The sequence below is a fragment of the Terrapene carolina genome, unplaced genomic scaffold (genome assembly GCF_002925995.2).
Source record: "Terrapene carolina triunguis isolate 2854851 unplaced genomic scaffold, T_m_triunguis-2.0 Scaffold23, whole genome shotgun sequence".
Lineage (NCBI taxonomy): Eukaryota > Metazoa > Chordata > Testudines > Emydidae > Terrapene > Terrapene triunguis.
This window is the reverse complement of record NW_020664374.1, coordinates 17,222,277-17,242,783: the sequence shown is the minus strand read 5'-3', so window position 1 is coordinate 17,242,783 and position 20,507 is coordinate 17,222,277. Positions and strand designations below refer to the sequence as shown.

The following is a 20,507-nucleotide window of genomic DNA, read 5'->3' as shown; positions in this document are numbered from 1 at the left end:
TGAACAGCTGGATGCAATTCAAGTATTTGGTTTTAATTCAAGACATTAGGAGGAGGCCAAGAGAAAAACTGAAGACAGAGATGAAGAAGGCTAGCTTAGAAAACACACAACCTGATTCATGCCAAGTGAGAGGTTCATAGTGTGGTCAGAAAAATGCCCTATTATTACTACTAATTCTTTCTATTACAGTAGCACCCAGAGGCCATAATCATGACATGCTCAAGGTTCTACAGCGAAAGGCACTGTATAGAAAGACAAGATCCCTGTCTTGACCAGCTTACAGTCTAATTTAAAATGAGACTAGAAGCGAGCATAACAAACAGGAAGGAGAGCCTGAGGCAGGGAAGATGGAGGTGATAGTGATAAGGACACACGATTATGCAGACTAATAGTGTGAACATCTTGAAGGTTGATGTTTCATAAATAGTTTATACCCTTGGATATGAAGATGGTGGATTGTAGAGAACAGGAATCTGACAGAAATTACTTCAGTGAATTGATACAGGGGGGACATTTAATTTTTTAACTACAACTTGATTTGCTCTTTTCCTCTCCTTTTAAAGTGCCAGCAAATTTAATGGAGATTTTATTAGCTCTTATATATTATCTCTTAGGACTGTAACTATTATCAGCAATTAATCCTCTTCACCCTAGAAAGCTGTGCACATTTTTTAATTGAAGGGTATGCACTTCAGTGTTAATATATAATGAAAATTGACAACATATGTCAATATTTCTCAACTGTACCTCAGTAATGAGGTACATCACACATTGTAGACTCATTTATCCCCGTCCCACACAAACTGGTGAAATCTCACTGTTAATTGTAAAATATTAACAGTAGGAATGGCAGATCAGGAAAATGAGTTATAGAAAAATGTGAGCTCTGCTAAAATCAGTAATCATATACAGCATTCAAGATAACCTGTAAAGCAGGTCAGTAATATTCCATCATTTCAAATATGCCTCCAAGAGTCATTAGAGCAAGACAACACATAAGCTAAAAGTCACCTACTTCATATGTAAAGTCTTGTGACATCCAGATCTGCCACTCCTAGCTATGCCTCATGTTAGTAGAATCTAGACAGTAGAATTCTAGTAGACACTAGTATTTCAATAGAGCATGGGGACAGCCTATAGGGAACAGAGACTTTGGAGGGGCAGGGGTCCCCTCAAGTTCCCTCCAGATCCCACTTCAGATCCTCGTACTGTCTTTCTCTCCCCACAGCATATGTCCAAGGGGTTCTTGGAGCAAACAAACAAAAAGTGAAAAGTCCTCTCCCCTCTTTCTTCCCTTATGGGGAGAGGAAAGCATAGAAAATTGAAAAGACACAAGGGTGACCTGGAATTTAGGCAGTCTTCCTGGGTCAGCCTTTAGAACTTAATCTACACAAGGGCCACCTCCAGCCCCTCCTCATGGGGTGTGCTGCTCTGAGGCTGGGCCGTGCAGCTTCAGGAGAGGTGAGGCTTATTGCTGTCTCCCTCTGGGCAGGCCTTTCTCAGTTGTCTGGGACGGGGCAATCTTCTCCCTGTTCACGTCCCCTGCCCTCTTTCCTGTGGCAGGTTTTCCCTTTTGAACATCCCCGCCCCCACCCCGCTCCAGGAAGAACAGGCCTTGCAGGTGTGCCTCATTGGTGCTGACCAGGCCCAGAGGAGCTTATTAGTCCCCTCTTTGTCAGTGTGCAGGTGTGCTCCTTCACAGAGACATGCTGCTGCTGCTTTTTTTTTTTTTTTTTTAATTTTTTGGTTCTTCTTTAGCCTTTTCCCTTTAAGCATAACTAAAAATCAATGTTTTATCAAGCTACATCGAGAGGTAGTACTCAGCTTCTAGCTAAATCTTTGTCTCTTACTAAAAAAGGCTGTTCTGGATGAACGACGAGTTGGTACAGGAATATCACAGCCTCACCTGGTTGAAGGTAATCTGGCAGTAAGGTCTCCGGCAGCGTATCTGGCAATGGATAACCATTCTTCCTAGCAACAATGAGGTGAAATGCAGCACAGAATTCTGGCAGCGTCAGCGCTCCATCACAGTCTACATCGCTCAGCTCCCTGTGAACATGGTATTCACACATTTCCTGAGCCATTGCAGGAATGAAACATATACACAAACACACACACACACAGAGCATATTCTTTATGTAAAAAGGTAACAATTCCCAAGTAAGTGGGATTTTTTTAAAAATACTGTTTATTTTTTTAAACATTTCCCTTTGAGAAGTGGAACAATCTGACTTTCCAATACTAAGAAGATTTTATATGGGGAAAAAAGTGCTTTCTCTTTATGCCACATCATACAATATTTTCTATCTGGTATTTCAAAAACTGAAATTTGTCAAGAAATTATATTTGAGTACCCAAATTCAATCTCTCTTTCCGAAATGGTGTTGACAAACTGTTCGGTTGGTCTATGCTAGCACTTAAACCCTATTCAGTACTGTTTCAGGCAGACCGATCAATGCAAACAGTTTTCAGAAAGTGCTTAATTACCAAGTGTAGACCGGCCTTATGAGCTGCACAGCTGGATTAACTAATGCTGGTGGCAGTTTGGACTGTTAGCATTAAACTGTCCATTAGCACTGCTGTTTGTTTAGTTTTAGTTTAAGCGTGAAACAGCAGCAGAGGATTTCAGAAGCACATGAACACAGTTTCATAGACTACACCTTCTGGAAAATTTTAGAATTAATTTAGTATTAATATAATGGCTAAAATGGAGCAATAGTTACTTCATCACTGTTTCAAAGTGAAGGAACAATGTTTCAAGCAGTCAAGGTTACAGTGAAGACTGAAATGCTCCTCAATTTTAGCAAGACTGAAATGCTCCTCAATTTTAGCAAAGGCGTTTTTGCCTGATAAACTATATCATGCAAGATTTCAAATTGCTCCTAGAAAGGAACATTTTCTTTTGTACTGCTATACAGAGCACAATTAATGTTTGTAACATAAATAAAATGTTTTTGGTTATCATAGTGGGTTAAGTAGTTTTTCTTAAATAATTTTTAAATTAAATTCCAGTGCTCATTTTTCCCCAGAGAATGTTTCTTTAGCCTTTTTTTTCATGATTCACAACTAGCTTTGAAACTATTCCAGGCAAATTCTCTGAACCCAACAGATGTTTGGGCTCTTGCAAGCTTTTCTTAAAATCTATCTTCATAAAAGTATATAGCTATAGTGAAATAAGAGTTCCCTTTATCAGCATTTTTGGTGAATATTTAGAACAGTTTGTTCCTCATATCAAGATAGGATGACGGTACAAGAACCATTATGTTTATGGAAATATAATAAGATCCTTATAAATTGTATTGTATACAAGTGCCATCTGCAATGGTCTCTAAACAAACTCATTAAAAACAAGAGTGCTGGCTCATTAATAAAAGCACTGATGAATTATGCAGATGTACTTATTAAAAATTAGGTATTAATTAGGCCTCATCTCACAAATCACAGCCAGAAACATAAAGCTAACTGAACACATCTAAAATATTCCAAATGTGTTTTTCTTCTAAACCATTTCATGAAATATGTCTTTTCATTGAGCTAATGACGTTTCTTATAATATTCTTAAGAACGGCTATCATTTATATTGCTATTAAAATATCTGCAGTCCTGTTGAGTAAAAGAGTAGCTCTAAAAAGATAACAAGCATGCCAGGAAGATCAACACGCACCCCGCTGCTTGGACCTGAAAGTGATTTTGATGATAAGAGCAATAATTATAATTACTCTAAATACACTTTTTCAATCTAACAAAAACTCTTGAGCTAAAATGTCTTTTAAAACAAGCATCCATATTCTGGGTTACACTACAGTACTCACCATATGTGAGAAAGTTCTGGGATGGGAAGCTTGGATTTTGTGAAGAAATTCTTAGCCACGGAACCTGTCAAGAACAGTGAAACAGGCATTTGATAGGTTTCAGAGGGGTAGCCGTGTTAGTCTGTATCAGCAAAAACAATGAAGAATCCTTGTGGCACCTTAGAGACTAACAAATTTATCTGGGCTAATGCCCAAATAAATTTGTTAGTCTCTAAGATGCCACAAGGATTGCTAGGCATTTGATATTCATCTTCCAATCTGATTTTGTTTGTTTTTCTATAAAGCTGCAACAGCATCAGCAGCTTGTTATTTCACATTCAACAGACGCTCTGATTGTTGGATACTAGTATAGTTGCTTGGCCATTTGTCTCTTGGTGAGTCACCGAGATGGGACAGGCCAAGCAGAGCAGTTGACCTCATTTCTCTACTTCTCCTCTCCACGTGGGAAAAATATTAATGGATGAAAACATGCCTAAATATCACTATTATCATCATCAGTACGTCATTATGAATACAAAGAAAGGAAAACGGAGATAAATGGCTTCCTTTCCAGAGAAAAGGATGCTTCTAATCACATGCCAAGTATGTGGCAGCAAATGGCCCTGCACCGTCTATGCTACTCCCACAGTGACTTTCTCTGCTTTCAGGCCTGCTGTGGTCCTATCATCATGAAAGAAAAACTAGAGCAGGGATGGCCAACCTGTGGCTTCAGAGCCGCATGTGGCTCTTCAGAGGTTAATATGCAGCTCCTTGCATAGGAGCTTACTCCAGGGCTGGAGTTACAGATGCTAACTTTCCAATGTGCTGGGGTGTACTCACTGCTCAACCCCCTGCTCTGCCCCAGGCCCTGCCCCCATTCCACCTCTACCCCGAAAGCCCCTGCCCCCAACCCTGCCATGCCCTCACTCCTCCCCCTCCCCCACAGAGCCGCCTACGCATGCGAAACAGCTGATTGCAGCAGGCAGGAGGCGCTGGAGGGCTGCTGACGTATTACTGTGGCTCTTTGGCAATGTACATTGGTAAATTCTGGCTCCTTCTCCAGCTCAGGGTGGCCACCCCTGAACTTAGAGGAACCAACTAAGCATCCTGCTACAGTCTTCACTACCAGTTGTGAACATCCTCTGTAGCCCTCTCATAATAAGCAATCTGATTTCCCTCCCAGCCAACAAACCCCTGCTGAGCCCTCTGCAGTGATAAGAAGCTCACTATGCATCCAGCTGTCAAACACTGTCTCAGGCAAATAGGCTACAGGGATGGCAAAAGTCTGCCTTAGACCCTTGCACCTTTTACTTCACATAAGCCTGCAAAACATAAGGCCAACCCCGTTCAGAGCCATTATATACAGATCTATAATCCTGCCTCCCACTGCAGTTAATAGTAACTCTGGGTGTGCATGAAATGCAATGTCTGGCCCTATGAGGCTCTCTCTCGGAATAGATAGAGCAAACATCTTGCATATTCTAAAGAGTGCATTCTGGTATAAACAAAGTTTACTATATGCAGCTTCATTGGAAATCCACTATGTGTTGAAGTTCCATTTTCTTTTCCCTCCTACAAGGAAGATCAGTTGGAGAAGATTTAACCAAGGGGAAAAAACTGATGAAGTGCTGATTTCTGCCAAGATCAAGCAATTATTTTAAAACCTGTGTCTGAGGTCAGAATTCCTGAATCCCGAAGTGTTGGATTGCAATAATATAACCTCAGAGGACATAGTCAAAATGCCTGTAGTTAAAATCTGTGGCTTTTCCTTGCCAGACTAACTCACAGTACCTAGAATAATTCCTCTCACAAGAAGTCTGGTCAGTGAAAATCTGATTTTTAAGATCAGCTACAATACTGTTACCATGTGTGTGCTATGCAGGGTTTACATTTAACCGCTTAAGGACCAACAACTCAATCCTACAGAGTGCTGAGCATCCTGATATGATCCTGTAGAACAGTTAAACAGATCATTAACTCTAAGCACCTAAACAGTCCCATTGACTTTAATAGGAAAGTAGTTAAGTACATGCTTGTGTTTTTATGGATCAGGCCAGAGCTTGGCACTTTGCAGGACTGAGCCCCAAATGCTGTCTTCAGATTCAAACAATTTATTTTAACTTCCCACTGAATTTTTAAAGTGTGTTTCTAATCTGAAAAATTAGTATGCGAAACTCTCACATTCTTCCTCAAAAGATCTACTCCCAGTGTGTGATTAGAATCATATATATTCATTTTAGTGACAAATATACATTTATTTTATTTTTTTATTCCTCTTTTATTCCTGCAGCCACCACAGCTGAGAGAAATAGCTGGACTCTAGTCCTCCTTGTGCATCATCAAAAGATTTTCTTTTTGTTGCTAAATTCCAGTCAATGACACTTGTATAAACTCTCTGAAGACAATGGGATTGCAAAGTTGTAAGTGAGGACAGCATTTGGCCTGCAGAACATTTATTTCTGATGATGACACACAAGAAAGAATTAACCCAGTTTGGCTCTCAGATCCCAGAGTGAGTTTGCAGGGATGGCAGTTAAGAAAAAATATTTTACCTGTAAACAGAGAGCATGTGGTATTAAAATACACATTTAACCTGTAACCCATTTTGGAGTCATCTTTAACAGTAGAACCACGCTTTAAATAATTTAAAAAAATTCTTCAAAGAAACTATTATTTTACCCACTGTATTATTTTAATGCTTTAATTCAGTGATTCAGTGGGTCACAGGAAGGTGGTAGATGGGTTGCGGGCCTAGGGTTGTAGGCCCTGGGGGAGAAAAAGAGGATTTGGAGGGCGAGGCGTTTGAGTATGTGGTGTTGTGACCTGGCGCGCCGGGGTTAGGATTGCGGTGTTGGGTGGTGGATGCAGGTAGTTGCTGCCCCCTCTGTAGGGCAAGGAGGAGGCAGCAGAGGAGGATGACGACGCTGGTCTATATTTTTGGGCGCCCCCATGAATTTGAATCCTGGGTGGGTAGCAAAAGAGAGACAAAATGCAATGGGTAGGTTGGTAACTTTTTTAGAAGTTGTTACTTTAAAAAAAAATAAAGATCAACCCTGTCTGGGGCACAAACCTGATCTAAAGATAATTCAAGAAGCTTTCCCTTTATCTACTGTACTTTGCTTTAATTTACAGGCCTTTCATCCTGGTTGTTTTGCTGCACATGCATATTATTTAGTAAATGTTACCTGAAATGAAAGAGTTCAGATCAGGCTGTAGGGATTTGAACTGGTTGATGTAATATTCTCGCTGTTCCTCAGTTATCCTCCAGGGGTCATCTGGGTAATTACTGCTGTCCTGTGGCTCCCTTTCTACTGAAAGAGACTTCAAAAAAAGGGCAAAAAGTCACGTGCAAAAGTGCGGGGAAAGCAGCACACACAGACATTTTAAGAAGTCAGGGTCAGTCTGCACATCTAGCAAGCCCTTTTTAAAGAAACGGGAGCAGAAAGGCCCAAGCCGATTAATATCTGTTACAGTTAGGGCTTATTATAAATGCCCATTTGCTCAGAGAAATACAGGAAGTTTCACATGAATGAAGCTAAAATAAAAAACAAACCCAACTACTGCTGAAGATAGAAAGATCACTCCAACTAGTCATGCAATAAGTTCCATCTCCCCATATTGGTGTTTTATATTGTCACCCATCACCAAAGCATCTGAATGCCTTCCACATAAAATGGATAGCAACAGTGAAGTCCCGAGTGAACTCAATGGAGTCACTGGAATGTCTCCATTGGGGTGGGGGAGGAAAGCGGGAAAGCTGATTGGATTAGCTTTTTTTTTTAAATTGTATTTATTTACTTTTTTTAAGGTTGATTTGTATAAGGTTGTGTTTGTTTGTTTGTTTGCATAGAAGGGGATGTCAATGTTGTGAGCATCACTCTTATGGTGGAAAGAAGCAAACATTTAAAATGCTTTGACCTGCATGACAAAATATTTTAGTGACAGAATGTAGGAAAGAATAAGCTACATGCTCCAGCGAAGTTTAAGACCACTCCTCTGGCTAGGCTGTCAACGTGCTCAAACTCAAATATGTGACTTTGTTTTTTAAAATGTGTTAAAAGATCCCCAAAACAGGAAACATCACAAAATAGTACTTTGTGCTAGTTTGAAATTATGTGAGATTTATTGGTTTAAACTACATGATGTTTTAGATACACTGTTTCCCATGAATCAGCTGAGGTTTTCCCATGTGTAAAAAAAAAAAAAATTAATCATTGATTTAAAAAAAAAAAAATCAAATTCCTGAGGTTATATTATTTCAAGCCACAGTCTACAGTTCAATAAACATTATTTTAAAACTGTTTAATATTAATGAGACCATAGCTTAGAACAGCTTAAAAACCTAGGTCACTCTTCCATAGAGGAAAGTTTGTAAAAATTCATGGAGAAGTTTTGCTCTGTAGTAGACAGACAAGGGGAACAAAAAACATGACTGGTGATTAAAAAACAACAACCCTAACAGTCATGGGGCTTTATTCTCATTTGTACTAAGACCCTTTTAGAAAGTGCTAATGTGTAAACGTGTAATTCATACCCACTTTGAGGCACCTTTACACTCCAGAGCAGTGTAACAGGGCCTTCCTGTAAATGAGAATCAGGCTCATAGTCTTATTCATGAAACCAGCGGCAAACTTACTGCCTTGTTAATTCACAATGGCTTTGTCTACACTAGGCTTTTTTTTCTTAAAATTATTATCCACCATTGCTGCCGTTGGTGAGGTGCTAGTATGGATAGGCCACTGGTAACATTTGGCATTTTAACCACCATGGCATCTAGATAGGGTGACCAGACAGCAAGTGTGAAAAATTGGGATGGGGGTGGGGAGTAATAGGAGCCCATATAAGAAAAAGCCCCAAATATCAGGACTGTCCCTATAAAATCGGGACATCTGGTCACCCTACATCTAGATTTGCTCTTAGCATGATTAGACAACTCGGTGGCTAAAAATGCCAGTGGTCAATCTAGTCTATACAAATTCCCGCACAGTTGGTTCTACTGGTGAAGCTGCACCATTGGTTGCCACAGTGAGAAATCTGAAGAAATATATCTAATGTACATCTTATGCAGCCAACAAGATAAACAAAGCGTGCAAAATCCAACTAAAAAATACTCAGAAGAACCAGGACTCTGGGCTTGTAACTCAAGTATGCAGTATTTTATCAGAAACATTTTTGTGGTCATGAAATTTTCATCAAAGTTGGACTCAAAATTTGGTACACTATTTAGATTCTCGAGAAGCTTGAAGTATTTTAGACTTCTGTCTGATGCCCCAGAGCTCAAGGAATCTGCATAGCCTAGCGTCATACAGACAATGCCGCAGCCTCACAGCAACATTGTTTGCCAGTGCAACATAGAACCACTACTGTATTGGCAGCTCAAGAAGGATTTGGCCTGCCCTTTTACAATTAGTCACCAGTGCTGGCCTTTATTGGCATCAGTACTTCCATTAGTTCTTGTGTCACTGGGATGAACTCTCAGGTCCTGTGTCAGGCTGATGGACCAGATGCTGGGGATCTTCTCTGTGAAATAAGAGGATAATTCCTTGCAGCAAGATGTGCTGGGTTCTGAGGTTGAGCAAAGACAGTTATGTTAACTAGCCAACAAATACCAGTGGACTCCTGGGTGGGCACCAAGCAAGGAGTATAAATGTGTTACTGCTATTTATTTTAGACTTTGGTTGTGGAGTCAGTGGAACAGACTCAGTTGTCAGTCTCTCTCTATTGTTAATGCAGCTGCAGCATGTGTTTCTTTCTTGCCTGACTTACTGGTACTGACATATTTGTGTACTTTGATAAAGTAGGTATATTTTACCCATTTATAGTGGTCTGTAGAGTATTACAAAGTATTACAAATGCAACAAAGGCGCATTTGGGAAAATGGAACTTCCATCTGACCCATCTCTTTGGAAGTTCCTCTTTACAAAACCATAAAAGAAAGATGACAGAGTCATCTGAAAAATCATTGATGAACTTAATGCTCCATCAAATCATACTTGTTAGTATAATTCCAGAGCTGGCCCTAGCCATGTACCAAACAATTAGCCATAAATGGTCCTGCATATATCCCACTCACACACATACTTTGTCAACACCCAGGACTTCTCCAATCAATGGGCTGCCACAACCTCCACCTCTTGAAAGATGAACTACAGAGCCCAACCACCTCATTTTAAATACCTGCTTTCTCCCCACTCTAGCTAGTTAAACCCTTCTGATCACCACCCCAGTAATAGCAAGTACACTGACCATCTAATCCTTTCTCAAAAATTACCATTTTATCAAAAAGCCATTTTGCACTGAAGAAGAGTTTTGATTAAAAACATTTGACTAGATCTAGTAATTAATCTTCCTAAAGCTCTTTAAGATCCAACATGGAAAGGCTTTAGAAAAATCATCATCATCATCAAGGCCAATGACAGGCCACAAAGTTATTTTACTTTGCTCCTACATGTTTGGTCTGAATTCTCCATACACACCAGGCCGGATTTCCTTATGGAGTACTGCTTCCTTTTTTATTTTCTGCAGCAGCTGAGCTGTGGAAAAAGGGTAATTGCCTTAAACTGAAGCAGAGCAAACATCCAACAGAGGAGGCAGAGGAGGAAGAGAAGCTGATAGGTCAAAGGCCAACCCTGTCTGTCTTCATTAGTGTCTTTGATCCCCATAATGCTACATTCTACAATTCTCTCATGCATACTACTTTAGTTGAACAGCTATGTTATTTTGTGTAATTTCTACATAATCATAGAAAAAATGGTGACAGTACTGAAACAATGAAAACTATTGACCTTATTCAAACCAGCTGATCAAGCAAACAGTCCCAATTCTTCAAGGCAGTTTAAAATAGAATGTAAGTAGCAGAACAAAGCAGAAATAGAATATTACAGGTCAACCTACTCTGCTCCAGTTTAGAGTGCATTGTTTTCATAACTTCTGTCTACAAACTATAGATATAGTTGGCAAGCTTTAAACAAAAGGAAGTATTCAAAATTATCCCCTGGCTACTATGTGATGGAGCTCCGGATAGCCTTGTAGAATTCCTTTGGTGCAGAATTATTGAAATGCATAAATGGAACACTGACGAATAGGTTTTACAGTGCATCATATTTGCCTGTACAGTAAAAAATATGAACACAACCTAATCAATATGGCAAGATATAAAAGATTAATAATTCTTGAAGGAGCTGCAGTCCATTGCGTTCTAAGTAGACATGGGCCAGAGGGAGGGGGGAAACTGACTCTGCTTGAAAAACCCATTCCATCCCTAATCATCTATCCATGCCTCATGTTATTCTTATGTTATGGGGTAGACAGAGTGAGAGCACAGTAAAAAAAACAGCCACTTTCATTTAAATAAAAGCAGTTCTGCTGGTAAACATGGCAAGATTTTACCTTAGACCAAAAATCTGTTTCCATAACAGGAAATTTACAATAGACAAATTGGAAAGTTTGCAGAGTTATGGCTTTGAAGCCAGCAGGGAAACGCTGGACCAGTACAAGTAAATCAAACAAAACATCCCACCTAATCTTCTTTATCGTAATTGGGATGATTGAGACAATAAACTGGGTCTACAAATTTGAATGATTTCCTGCACAGGAGCTGGGTATCAGGTCATGGCAGTGTGAGTGTCTCAGGGATAACACACTAGATCAAGAAAAAAAATCTCAAATTCATATATTTTAAAGATGTTTTTCTTGTGTTATTAATACCTTAAAATTCTTTCACTTCTGATCATCTAAGAATCTCAATCTAATTTTTCAATATTTATGTTGTTTGCTTACATTTGAATTTCACTCAGCTTAAACAATGAAAATGAACTACCGGTACTCATTTTCAATTTGCTTTCTAGTCAGTTTTGCTTTATACTTCTCCTACACTAGAAGGATGCACCAATCAATGAGCTGCAAATATCAGAGGGGAGTGTTGTTATTTAAACAAACAAACAAAAAAAATCATTGGAAGAACTTTTATATTTAAATTTCTGAAAACATTTGTATTCATGTTAAGCTTTGTAAAATGTAGTTTTTACAAAACCAAATTGGGCTTAACTGAACCCCACAGTCTTCCTTTCTGTGCTTACTTGCAAAATAAAGACTATTTGCCTGGCAGTAGAGACGAGGAGGAAACCTTTGCAGAAGAGAAACAAAATGAAGATTATATAAAGTGAAAATAATGAAGAATACTTTACTCGGCTAAAACTGCAGGGAGATTTTGGTCCTGATTTATTCAAAATGGAACTTGTCTACGTTACTGGGACTAACATCCCCACTTATTTCAAAAAGCACCACTAGAGGGTCAGAGCCTAAGTTTTATGTGTCAGTGACAAGCAGTGTCCCAAATGAGAAGTCACTTTGACAAGAAGTAGAACTTCATGCATTTCTTTTTTTGTTTTATTTATTTATTTAATCCCCAGGCAATTCATTACCCGACTAAGAGAGGAATGTACAAGTGCAGATTTGGATCCATAATTTCCCATTGCTGGTCCATCTTGTTGGTGTGTAGAATGTCTAGCTTCATAAGAAACTATGAAAATTAAAGAAAAAAAAATCAGAGGAATCAATAAGGTTCCGCAAGCTCAAAGTGGAAATTAAACATTACAATACAGAGGTTCATTAAGCTTAATATTATTGTACTACCATTAATTCTGTCCCCTTACCCAAAGCCCTAATTACGTGCTCTCCTCCTATATCATAGTTTCTCTTCTTTAATATTTAGGCATTAACAATAAAAGTTCTCATTTCATCCTATCAGATTGGCATTAATTGCTTTAACAGTTGTTAAAATGCATATTTACATGACAACCAGCAGCAGCCCTAAAATAAACTATTACAGTCAATCAGCTAACTAATGAATGTAGTGAATTCTCAACTGTCATTTTCAAGAGATTTAGGTTTTTCACTTTTTTATTGTTTAAATCTAGTTTGTTTAAAGAGGACATTGTCAAGGAAGACCATGAGACATTGACTTGATCTGTAACAAAACTGTTGAAATTTGACTGCGGAAAATTCTCTGGATCCTAAATACCTGGGTTTTTTGGTTGTTGATCATTCAATTGCCAGAACATTGAAAACAAAAACAATACGCTTCCTACTTTTAGAGCCTCCTAAAACCCGAAGTTTTTTGCTTCCTACTCTGTTATACAGCAATGACACCCTTTTCTAGGAGATGTGCTGACATCAATAATTATTTTCTTATTCAAAAACAGATGCTTTGCAGAGAAAAGTTACTATAGACCAAAGTTACTTTTAAACAAAATAGTCCCATAAATTTCAGGTAAATTCAGCATTTGCTGAGTGGAAATAGAAAAGGGCTCTAACAGGAGAGATTTCCAGGGTCCTAAGTATGTACTACAAATACAGATAAGAAAATAATAGTTAAACTGAGCTATAACAATTATGCACTTGGCAATGTCTAAATGTTCCACCCTTTAGCTTTGTCCAGTGCACATTAAGAGGCAGAAGAGTAACTAGAATGCCAAATACAGCAGCAGAATAGTACGACAAACAACCGAAATGGCTGGTATTAGAACTGTTAATTTCCTCAGAAACACACACCCAATAATCACTTCTTGATTTGAAACATATTTGATTGACAAGCAAATTCCAAACCTGATTTTTTTTGCCGGTCATCAATAGGCCACTAGTCTTGAATATATCTTTTATTTTTAAAACCCAAATTTATATTTCAAAACAGAGAAGGCCTGATCCTGATGGTATTGCAGGTGCTCAGCACCTCTCCGAATCTGGACTCGAGTTAGCGAAGAAAATCGACAATAATTTCAATTTTCCTACGGTGAGAAGACTTCCATTCCATCTGCGTAATTTAAGAACAATCCTGTTTTTAAATGAAGATAAATAACTAGACATAGAAGGAGGGCACGCTGGAGCTCTCCTTCAAATCTGTTATTTTGAAATCCAACTTCTTCTGCTTAAGTGTTCAAACTGTAGCACTGTCCTAATGCTATTCAGCATCATTTATACAAAATTTTAGAGTCTCCTGAAAAATGAAAATGAAGGAAACTCAAAATCTTACTAAGGTTACAAAGCAGCTTTCTTTTTAAAGTTATGTTTCTAACCCCTAGTATTGTTATCTATTCTTATCCTGTGCTGGTATCTAGTTTTTTCCCGTACAAATGTGTTTCAATATCAGAAAGAAGACAGGAAGGAAGTTGTGAAATACACTGCAGTACTTGGAAGCTGAGTATGGGGCTCCGTTGCTATGTGGTTACACCAGCAACAGAACTTTCAAAAACTATCAAGAAAATAAAAATGCATGAATGCCCAGCTAAAGTTCTACTTTAGAGGGGTGGGGAAAAATTGAATGTTCAATGAGCCAGGATCTCTACTTTCTGAACAACACATCGAGTATAAACAGTACTAAAAAGGTTAACACCACACACGCATACACAAACCCAATGCTCGGTAGGCCCCTCCAGGCCCCAATGAAACTGGAATGTTAACAAATTCCTGTATTTTTTTAAGGCCAGAATGGACCAATTAGATCATCTAGTCTGACATCCTGCCTAACACAGGCCATAGAATTTTACCCAGTCACCCCTGTACTGAGACCAATAACTTGTGTTTGACTAAAGCATACCTTCCAGAAAGGCAACCAGTCTTGATCTGAAGACATTAAGAGTCTTCACATTCAGACTGGATGCCTTTCTGGAGGACATGTTTTAGTGCTCAAGGGGCTCACGGCCTCACAGGATTTTATCATCTTAATGTTTATCTACTTGTATTAATTTTCAGAAGAATCTGACACTCATGTTAGACTTGATTCTACAACCCTTGCTCACTTTGAATAGCATCTTGCTGGAAGTATAAACTGGAGTATAAACTACTGTTTAAAGCAAGGTAAGCCAATAGAGCATGGGACATTCAGCACTCATTACAAGAACCTGCAATCTGATGGGGGGGAAGTACGTTAATATAATGGATTGTGCCATACAAAACAGAATCACTATTTCTGGTAATCTTATAGTTCCTGTTAACATTAATTCCTAGTGCACTGCATTAGAATTGTAATCCAGGATGTGTCCTTACTGTCCTGTGGCTGATTGATTTGGACAGGGCACATGTTGGTACAGTGGAAGGGAATTCCACCTGCAGTGCTTATTTTGAACATCAGAAATCACTGCTTTGTTATGACTTTCATGTGGATAACTAACATATCAATGTGGATGACAGTCTACTTGCTAACAAGTGACTATCAGTCAGTACTAACATGAACCTTTAACTAGAAGTCCATTTGATTGGGTTAGACCACTGATGTTTACCACCAATACAAATTTTACTTAATTAAAAAAATTTATAAGAGCTCAGTTTAGTTTAGTCACTTGTAACTGAGGACAACAGCTGAAGAACCAATACATCCCTTTCTTCATTCACAGAGATCATGTAAACTCACGGTACCCACACTTGGAGTTGGATGAGAAATGGTTTTCCTATCCCACAAACATTTCCAAGATTTAGAAAATTCTCCCATTCCATATCAGGACAAAACCAAGATTTTTAATTATTTTTTTTTTAATGAAAACCAGAGAATGAGAAAGGGAGCCAGCCAGCCAGCCACCCACCCAAGAAATGCCAAATGGTTAAAGGACTATCCTGGGACGTGAGAGACCCTGCCTGGTTTGGAGCAGACACTTGAATGTGGGTCTGCCACATCCCAGGAGAATGGCCTGGCCACTAGTCTATTGGCTATTTTGGGGTGGGTCTCTCTCAATCTCTCTTGTTGGAGAGATTATTATTACATTATTAAATAGCCACTGGGCCAGTGACAGAGACTGACTCGATAGCCTGGTGATTAGGGCACTCATTGGGGATTTGGCAGACCCTGGTTCAAGTCCCTACCCTGAAACAGGCAGAGCAGCAACTTGAACCTGGGTCATCCACATTGCAGATGAGTGCCCCAACCAACTGGCTCTTCTGGGGTGGGTAGCATTCTCTTTGCTTTTGTCCAGAAATTCTATCCACGATCTCATAAATCTTTTTAGTCTAACTGGATACCCATTCAATGTTTCAGTTTCAACAAATCAGAATTTTCCAACAAAAAATAGTTTTGGCAGAAGATTCCCAACCAGCTCAGCTGTCTAGTCCCTTTGAAGAAATGATGATAGATTTTATGCTTTATCTGTGACAGAACATCTATTGGTCATTCACTATCATTTTTAATTATCATTTTATATTACAACAGTTGTTAGAAGCCCCAGTCAGGACTGGTGCCCTATTCTGTTGGGTGCTGTACAAAGATATAGTAAAGACAGCTCCTGCCCCAAAAAACAGACTCCGCTACACAACTTACAAAGTAACCTGTAAAAACCTATATCCTCCAACTACTCAGATGAGAGTTACGCTACTGACTTTAATGGCAGCATGATCAAGCCCAAAGTGTCTAAATTGTGGTCATTTGTTTTCTTCTGGGTTCCCATTACATTGGGTTTTTACATTCATGCCTTACTGTTATTTTTGTTATGTAACCAGGAAAATCATTGTTCTCCCTTGCAAACAAAGCCTCACTGTAAATCTGAAAACTAGTACAGCAGTTATTGAAATCAGGAGTGGTTTTTTTTTTAATATTAAAAAAAACATGCTTATGCACCGAAACATTCACAGTACTCAATCACTAACATATATTGTACATAGGCTTGCCAAAAACGTGGCAATTAGCATTAATTTGTGAACAGTTGCACACAAATCTACACATGATAATTAATTTACTGGAAAGCAAACAGGAAGAGAGGACTAAATAATCAGAAAGCAAAGCTTCTGCATAAAATAAAAAAAAGATGGTCGGCTCATTTACTAAAAGACAGATGTAATTAAGTCCAGACATTATTAGGCTGATTCCTTAATTGCATTTGAGATTTGAAGGCACTGGAGGGAAAGAAACAACAGTGTATGACTTGTGCATCCCAGATTTTATCCTACCTCCATGTGGCTGTTCAAGCCCACTCCTTGACTTGCCATAGCCATAACTCAAGGGTATTCTCTGGTAATTAGATGGAGAAGCAGGAGGTGAACACATCGGTGACATGGGAGGAGACTTGGTTTCCTGCTTCAGAAACAACAAAGTGGAATTCTGAGGTGACTACAGAAATAGGTGGAGTAATATTGCATATCAGTTCAATCACATACAGCATGATGTGCAAGGCATAGTAATAACTGACAAATACTCATGCCCCTATTTCCAAAAGAAACGTGATTATAAATGGAAGATGGCAAAGTGATGCTTTGATGTTGAGCCTTGTTCTGGGGGTAAAATACAGCCATATACATCTGAAGGGATTAGAATGAACTCTAAGACATTTTACTTGCATATATGTCTGGAGAAATATTTTTGTTAAATCTTATTATTACTGGGTATTTTTGGATTACATATTGTATTTAGGTGTTTGAATTCATTCCCCATTTAAGAAAACTTTTCATTTCAGAAGAAGGCAAAAAATGAAAAATAACTAAAAGCACCAATTCAAAGATTTATTTTAAATATTCTGTGAACTGCCTTTGTGGGAAGTAGATTTGTAGATGTTGTCAGATCTAACTTGGAGTTTGTTTCCTTTTTCCTTGAGGATTGAGCTTTTGTAGAAGACAATAATTTACTATATAAACAGAAAAAATATGACTTGCAACACCAAGGCAATAAAAGTCACCTAGGAAGAGTTATAGGTTTGGTGGCAATGCTCTACTAGAATGAAATTATTCACAGAAAACAGATATTTGCAAACTTATTTCCAATTTCATTATTCTATATGTGCATGCCCCATTAACTCATTAATAATGGTTAGCCTCAGACCAAGTTTGTTATTACTAATACTGGCAGTGCCATAAGTGTGCATGTGCTCTACAGATATATACACTGCCTGCCCCAAGCAGCTTACAGCACAAAACATGATACATGATGAGATGATGTCAGGCAAGGGAAAGGGTCATGCAAATAACAGGAGCTGTGAGATTGCTTGTTTTTATAAGCATGTAAGCATCACACTCATTCTCATTTTTTATAGATTCAGACAATATGAATCTCTTTATGATTCAGCTATTTTTAACTAGGAATTCAGAAGGTCAGAGTGGCAGCAGGATTCATTACTGGAAGAATATTTCCCTGAGGGTGGATTTCTAGAACTAGCCTGGTATAACACCAGAAGAGATTAGAGGAGAAAGAATATGGTAGGTTTTTTAAGGTCAGGCTTGACAAAGCCTTGGCTGGTATGATTTAGTTGGTGTTGGTGCTGCTTTGAGCAGTGGGTTGGACTAGATGACCTCCTGAGGTCCCTTCCAAACCTGATATTCTATGATTCTAGGTTTCCTCAACCCAAAAACAAGGAGTTGTGACGATGGCAGACCAGTTGCCAGCTCATGCCAAGGCCCTAGGCCTCAACTGGAGACCGACAAATATATAACTGGAACCGGTCTGGCTCATCTGTGTGTTAGTATTGTTAAAATAGGTATTAGAGTTATAAATATGTGGTTAGTGTTTAGACTTTACAGAACGCTTGCAAATTACTGCATGCATTAATCTCACTTGTTATATCTGTATCCAATGTCATAAGGTAATATTTAAGTGTTTGCTCTGTAACTGTAAATCACCAGTCAGGAGAGAAGCATTACCAAGTGTGAAATACTACAGGACGTATTATCTCCTGCCCAACAAAAGAAGGCCCATAAACACCAAACAAACCATAGGGAACATCAGAAGACAAAAGTTTTTGTTGATTGCTCTCCTCCCCCCATGAATAGGAGATATGCAACTGAATTCCTCCCAGCAGCTGAACTTGCAACTCGAAAGGGCAAGGAATAAAAGGCCCTAACAAGGAGAAACTGTATCTCTATGTTGCTAGGACTTTAGGAGGGCAAGATTTCTAAGCATAAGTGAGGGATCCCAGCTGCTTAGCCTGGGTTAGCCCTAAAGGACATACAGAGTTTGCACATTACAGCAGCTTCTATCACCTTTTGGAACCTAAGACTGTATGTTTATCTGCTTTTAACCTTGTAAATAACTCTCTTATTTCCTTTTCCTAGTTAATGATTCTTTAGATCAGGGGTCGGCAACCTTTCAGAAGTGGTGTGCCGAGTCTTCATTTATTCACTCTAATTTAAGGTTTCGCGTGCCAGTAATACATTTAAACGTTTTTAGAAGGTCTCTTTCTATAAGTCTATAATATATAACTAAACTATTGTTGTATGTAAAGTAAATAAGGTTTTTAAAATGTTTAAGAAGCTTCATTTAAAATTAAATTAAAATGCAGAGCTCCCCCAGACTGGTGGCCAGGACCCGGGCAGTGTGAGTGCCACTGAAAATCAGCTCGCGTGCCGCCTTCGGCACGTGTGCCATAGGTTGCCTACCCCTGCTTTAGATAGTTTATCATAGGATTGGCTACAAGCATTGTCACTGGTGTGAGATCTAAGGTGCAATTGACCTAGGGTAAGTGACTGGTCCTTTGGAAAGGGGACTAACTTGAATACTGCTGTGATCTTTGGTGTTAGGGACCATCTATCACTATCTGGGTAGCCAGATCGATCGGAGTACCCAAGGGGACTGTCTAACTCCATGCCTGCGGAGTTCACACTTGATAATTAGTTGGTGAAATCTAAATATAGAACTCACAACCAATCTGGGGGCCATGGATCAGCGTTCACATTGCACTCCCCACCAGTAAGCATCCCAGGGCAGGGAAGTTAACGATCCAACCAGTGGATCAATTTCAGGGATGAATCCTGGTCATGTGCCACCTGGAGCATGTTGCACATACACTAAGAACACAACCAATCTGGGGTTTGCATCCTGCTTCTTAACAGTCTGCCCTGATGTTGGTACTCACGCTCTTGAGCCACTCCAGACAGCTTGACAGGAGTCATGAAGGGCTGTCTATTCTCTTAGCCTTCCAGCATCACTCTTTTCATTAATTATGTTGTCACTAGGGACTGTACTTATGATAGAGACTCATTAGTTTGGTTGTTGTTTTTTAAACGAAGGCAGTTTTCTACTTTTCCCGTCTGCATCCTTCTCTCCCCCGCTAAAAAACAGCAACTTTGAACTACGTAAGCAAAGTTTCTGAAACATTTGCAAAGAATATTACAGCTCTAATGAGCGATGACCCACAGTGATGACTTTATGGTAAATATGGGTGGGGGGAGAAAGAATGTGTGCATTTTGCTGGGTGTGACTGAGTGGGGGATGTTCTTAGTGTTTTGCATGGATACTGTGTGAGTCTCAGTTACCCCGTGTGCTTAACGAGGTGGTGGGAGAGGGTTTGTTGTTACAGAGAACCAAGTGTGACCTCGCTTAGCAGCCAGGACCCCAGACAACTGCCTGGAGATGGAAACCCTAGCGACCAGTGACTGTGGTGACCAGGAGGCCTACCCCAGCTTGGCTGTCAGCAGGTTCTGGCCAGTGGGAGGACAAAGGGCTGAGAGAGGACCCCGGTGACCTGACCAGCTGGTTCCAGCCAGTGGGGAACAAAGGATGGAAGAAAAAGGGCCCAGGCAACCTGTTTATCTGGGACCAAAGACAAAGGACAGGGGAAGAGCTGTTGGGGGAGATGATCTAGGATGATTGGCTGGAAGGAGGGGGCTTCTGGGCTCAGGAGAGGGAGCAGCCAGAGCCCATCTGGATGCAGGAGAGACCTAGATGTACTGTGCTGAGGGTTGCTAGGCCTGAGAGCCCGGAGAGTTTCCTGTGCTGGGTTCAGATGCTCAATAAACCCTCCTGTTTTA

General features: G+C 39.5%; 1 protein-coding gene across 1 annotated transcript in view; it reads right to left on the bottom strand.

Moving 5' to 3' along the window:
* The window catches only part of LOC112103829 (ralBP1-associated Eps domain-containing protein 2), a 139,229-nt gene that overhangs the window by 78,191 nt on the left and 40,531 nt on the right, over positions 1 to 20,507 (bottom strand). The window contains exons 4-8 of the mRNA XM_029910945.1: positions 16,722 to 16,845; positions 12,215 to 12,312; positions 6,977 to 7,112; positions 3,813 to 3,876; positions 1,907 to 2,049 (exon numbers count right to left, since the gene is read on the bottom strand). Of these exons, the coding sequence (XP_029766805.1) occupies positions 1,907 to 2,049; positions 3,813 to 3,876; positions 6,977 to 7,112; positions 12,215 to 12,312; positions 16,722 to 16,845 (565 nt within the window). The remainder of the gene's footprint in view (positions 1 to 1,906; positions 2,050 to 3,812; positions 3,877 to 6,976; positions 7,113 to 12,214; positions 12,313 to 16,721; positions 16,846 to 20,507) is intronic.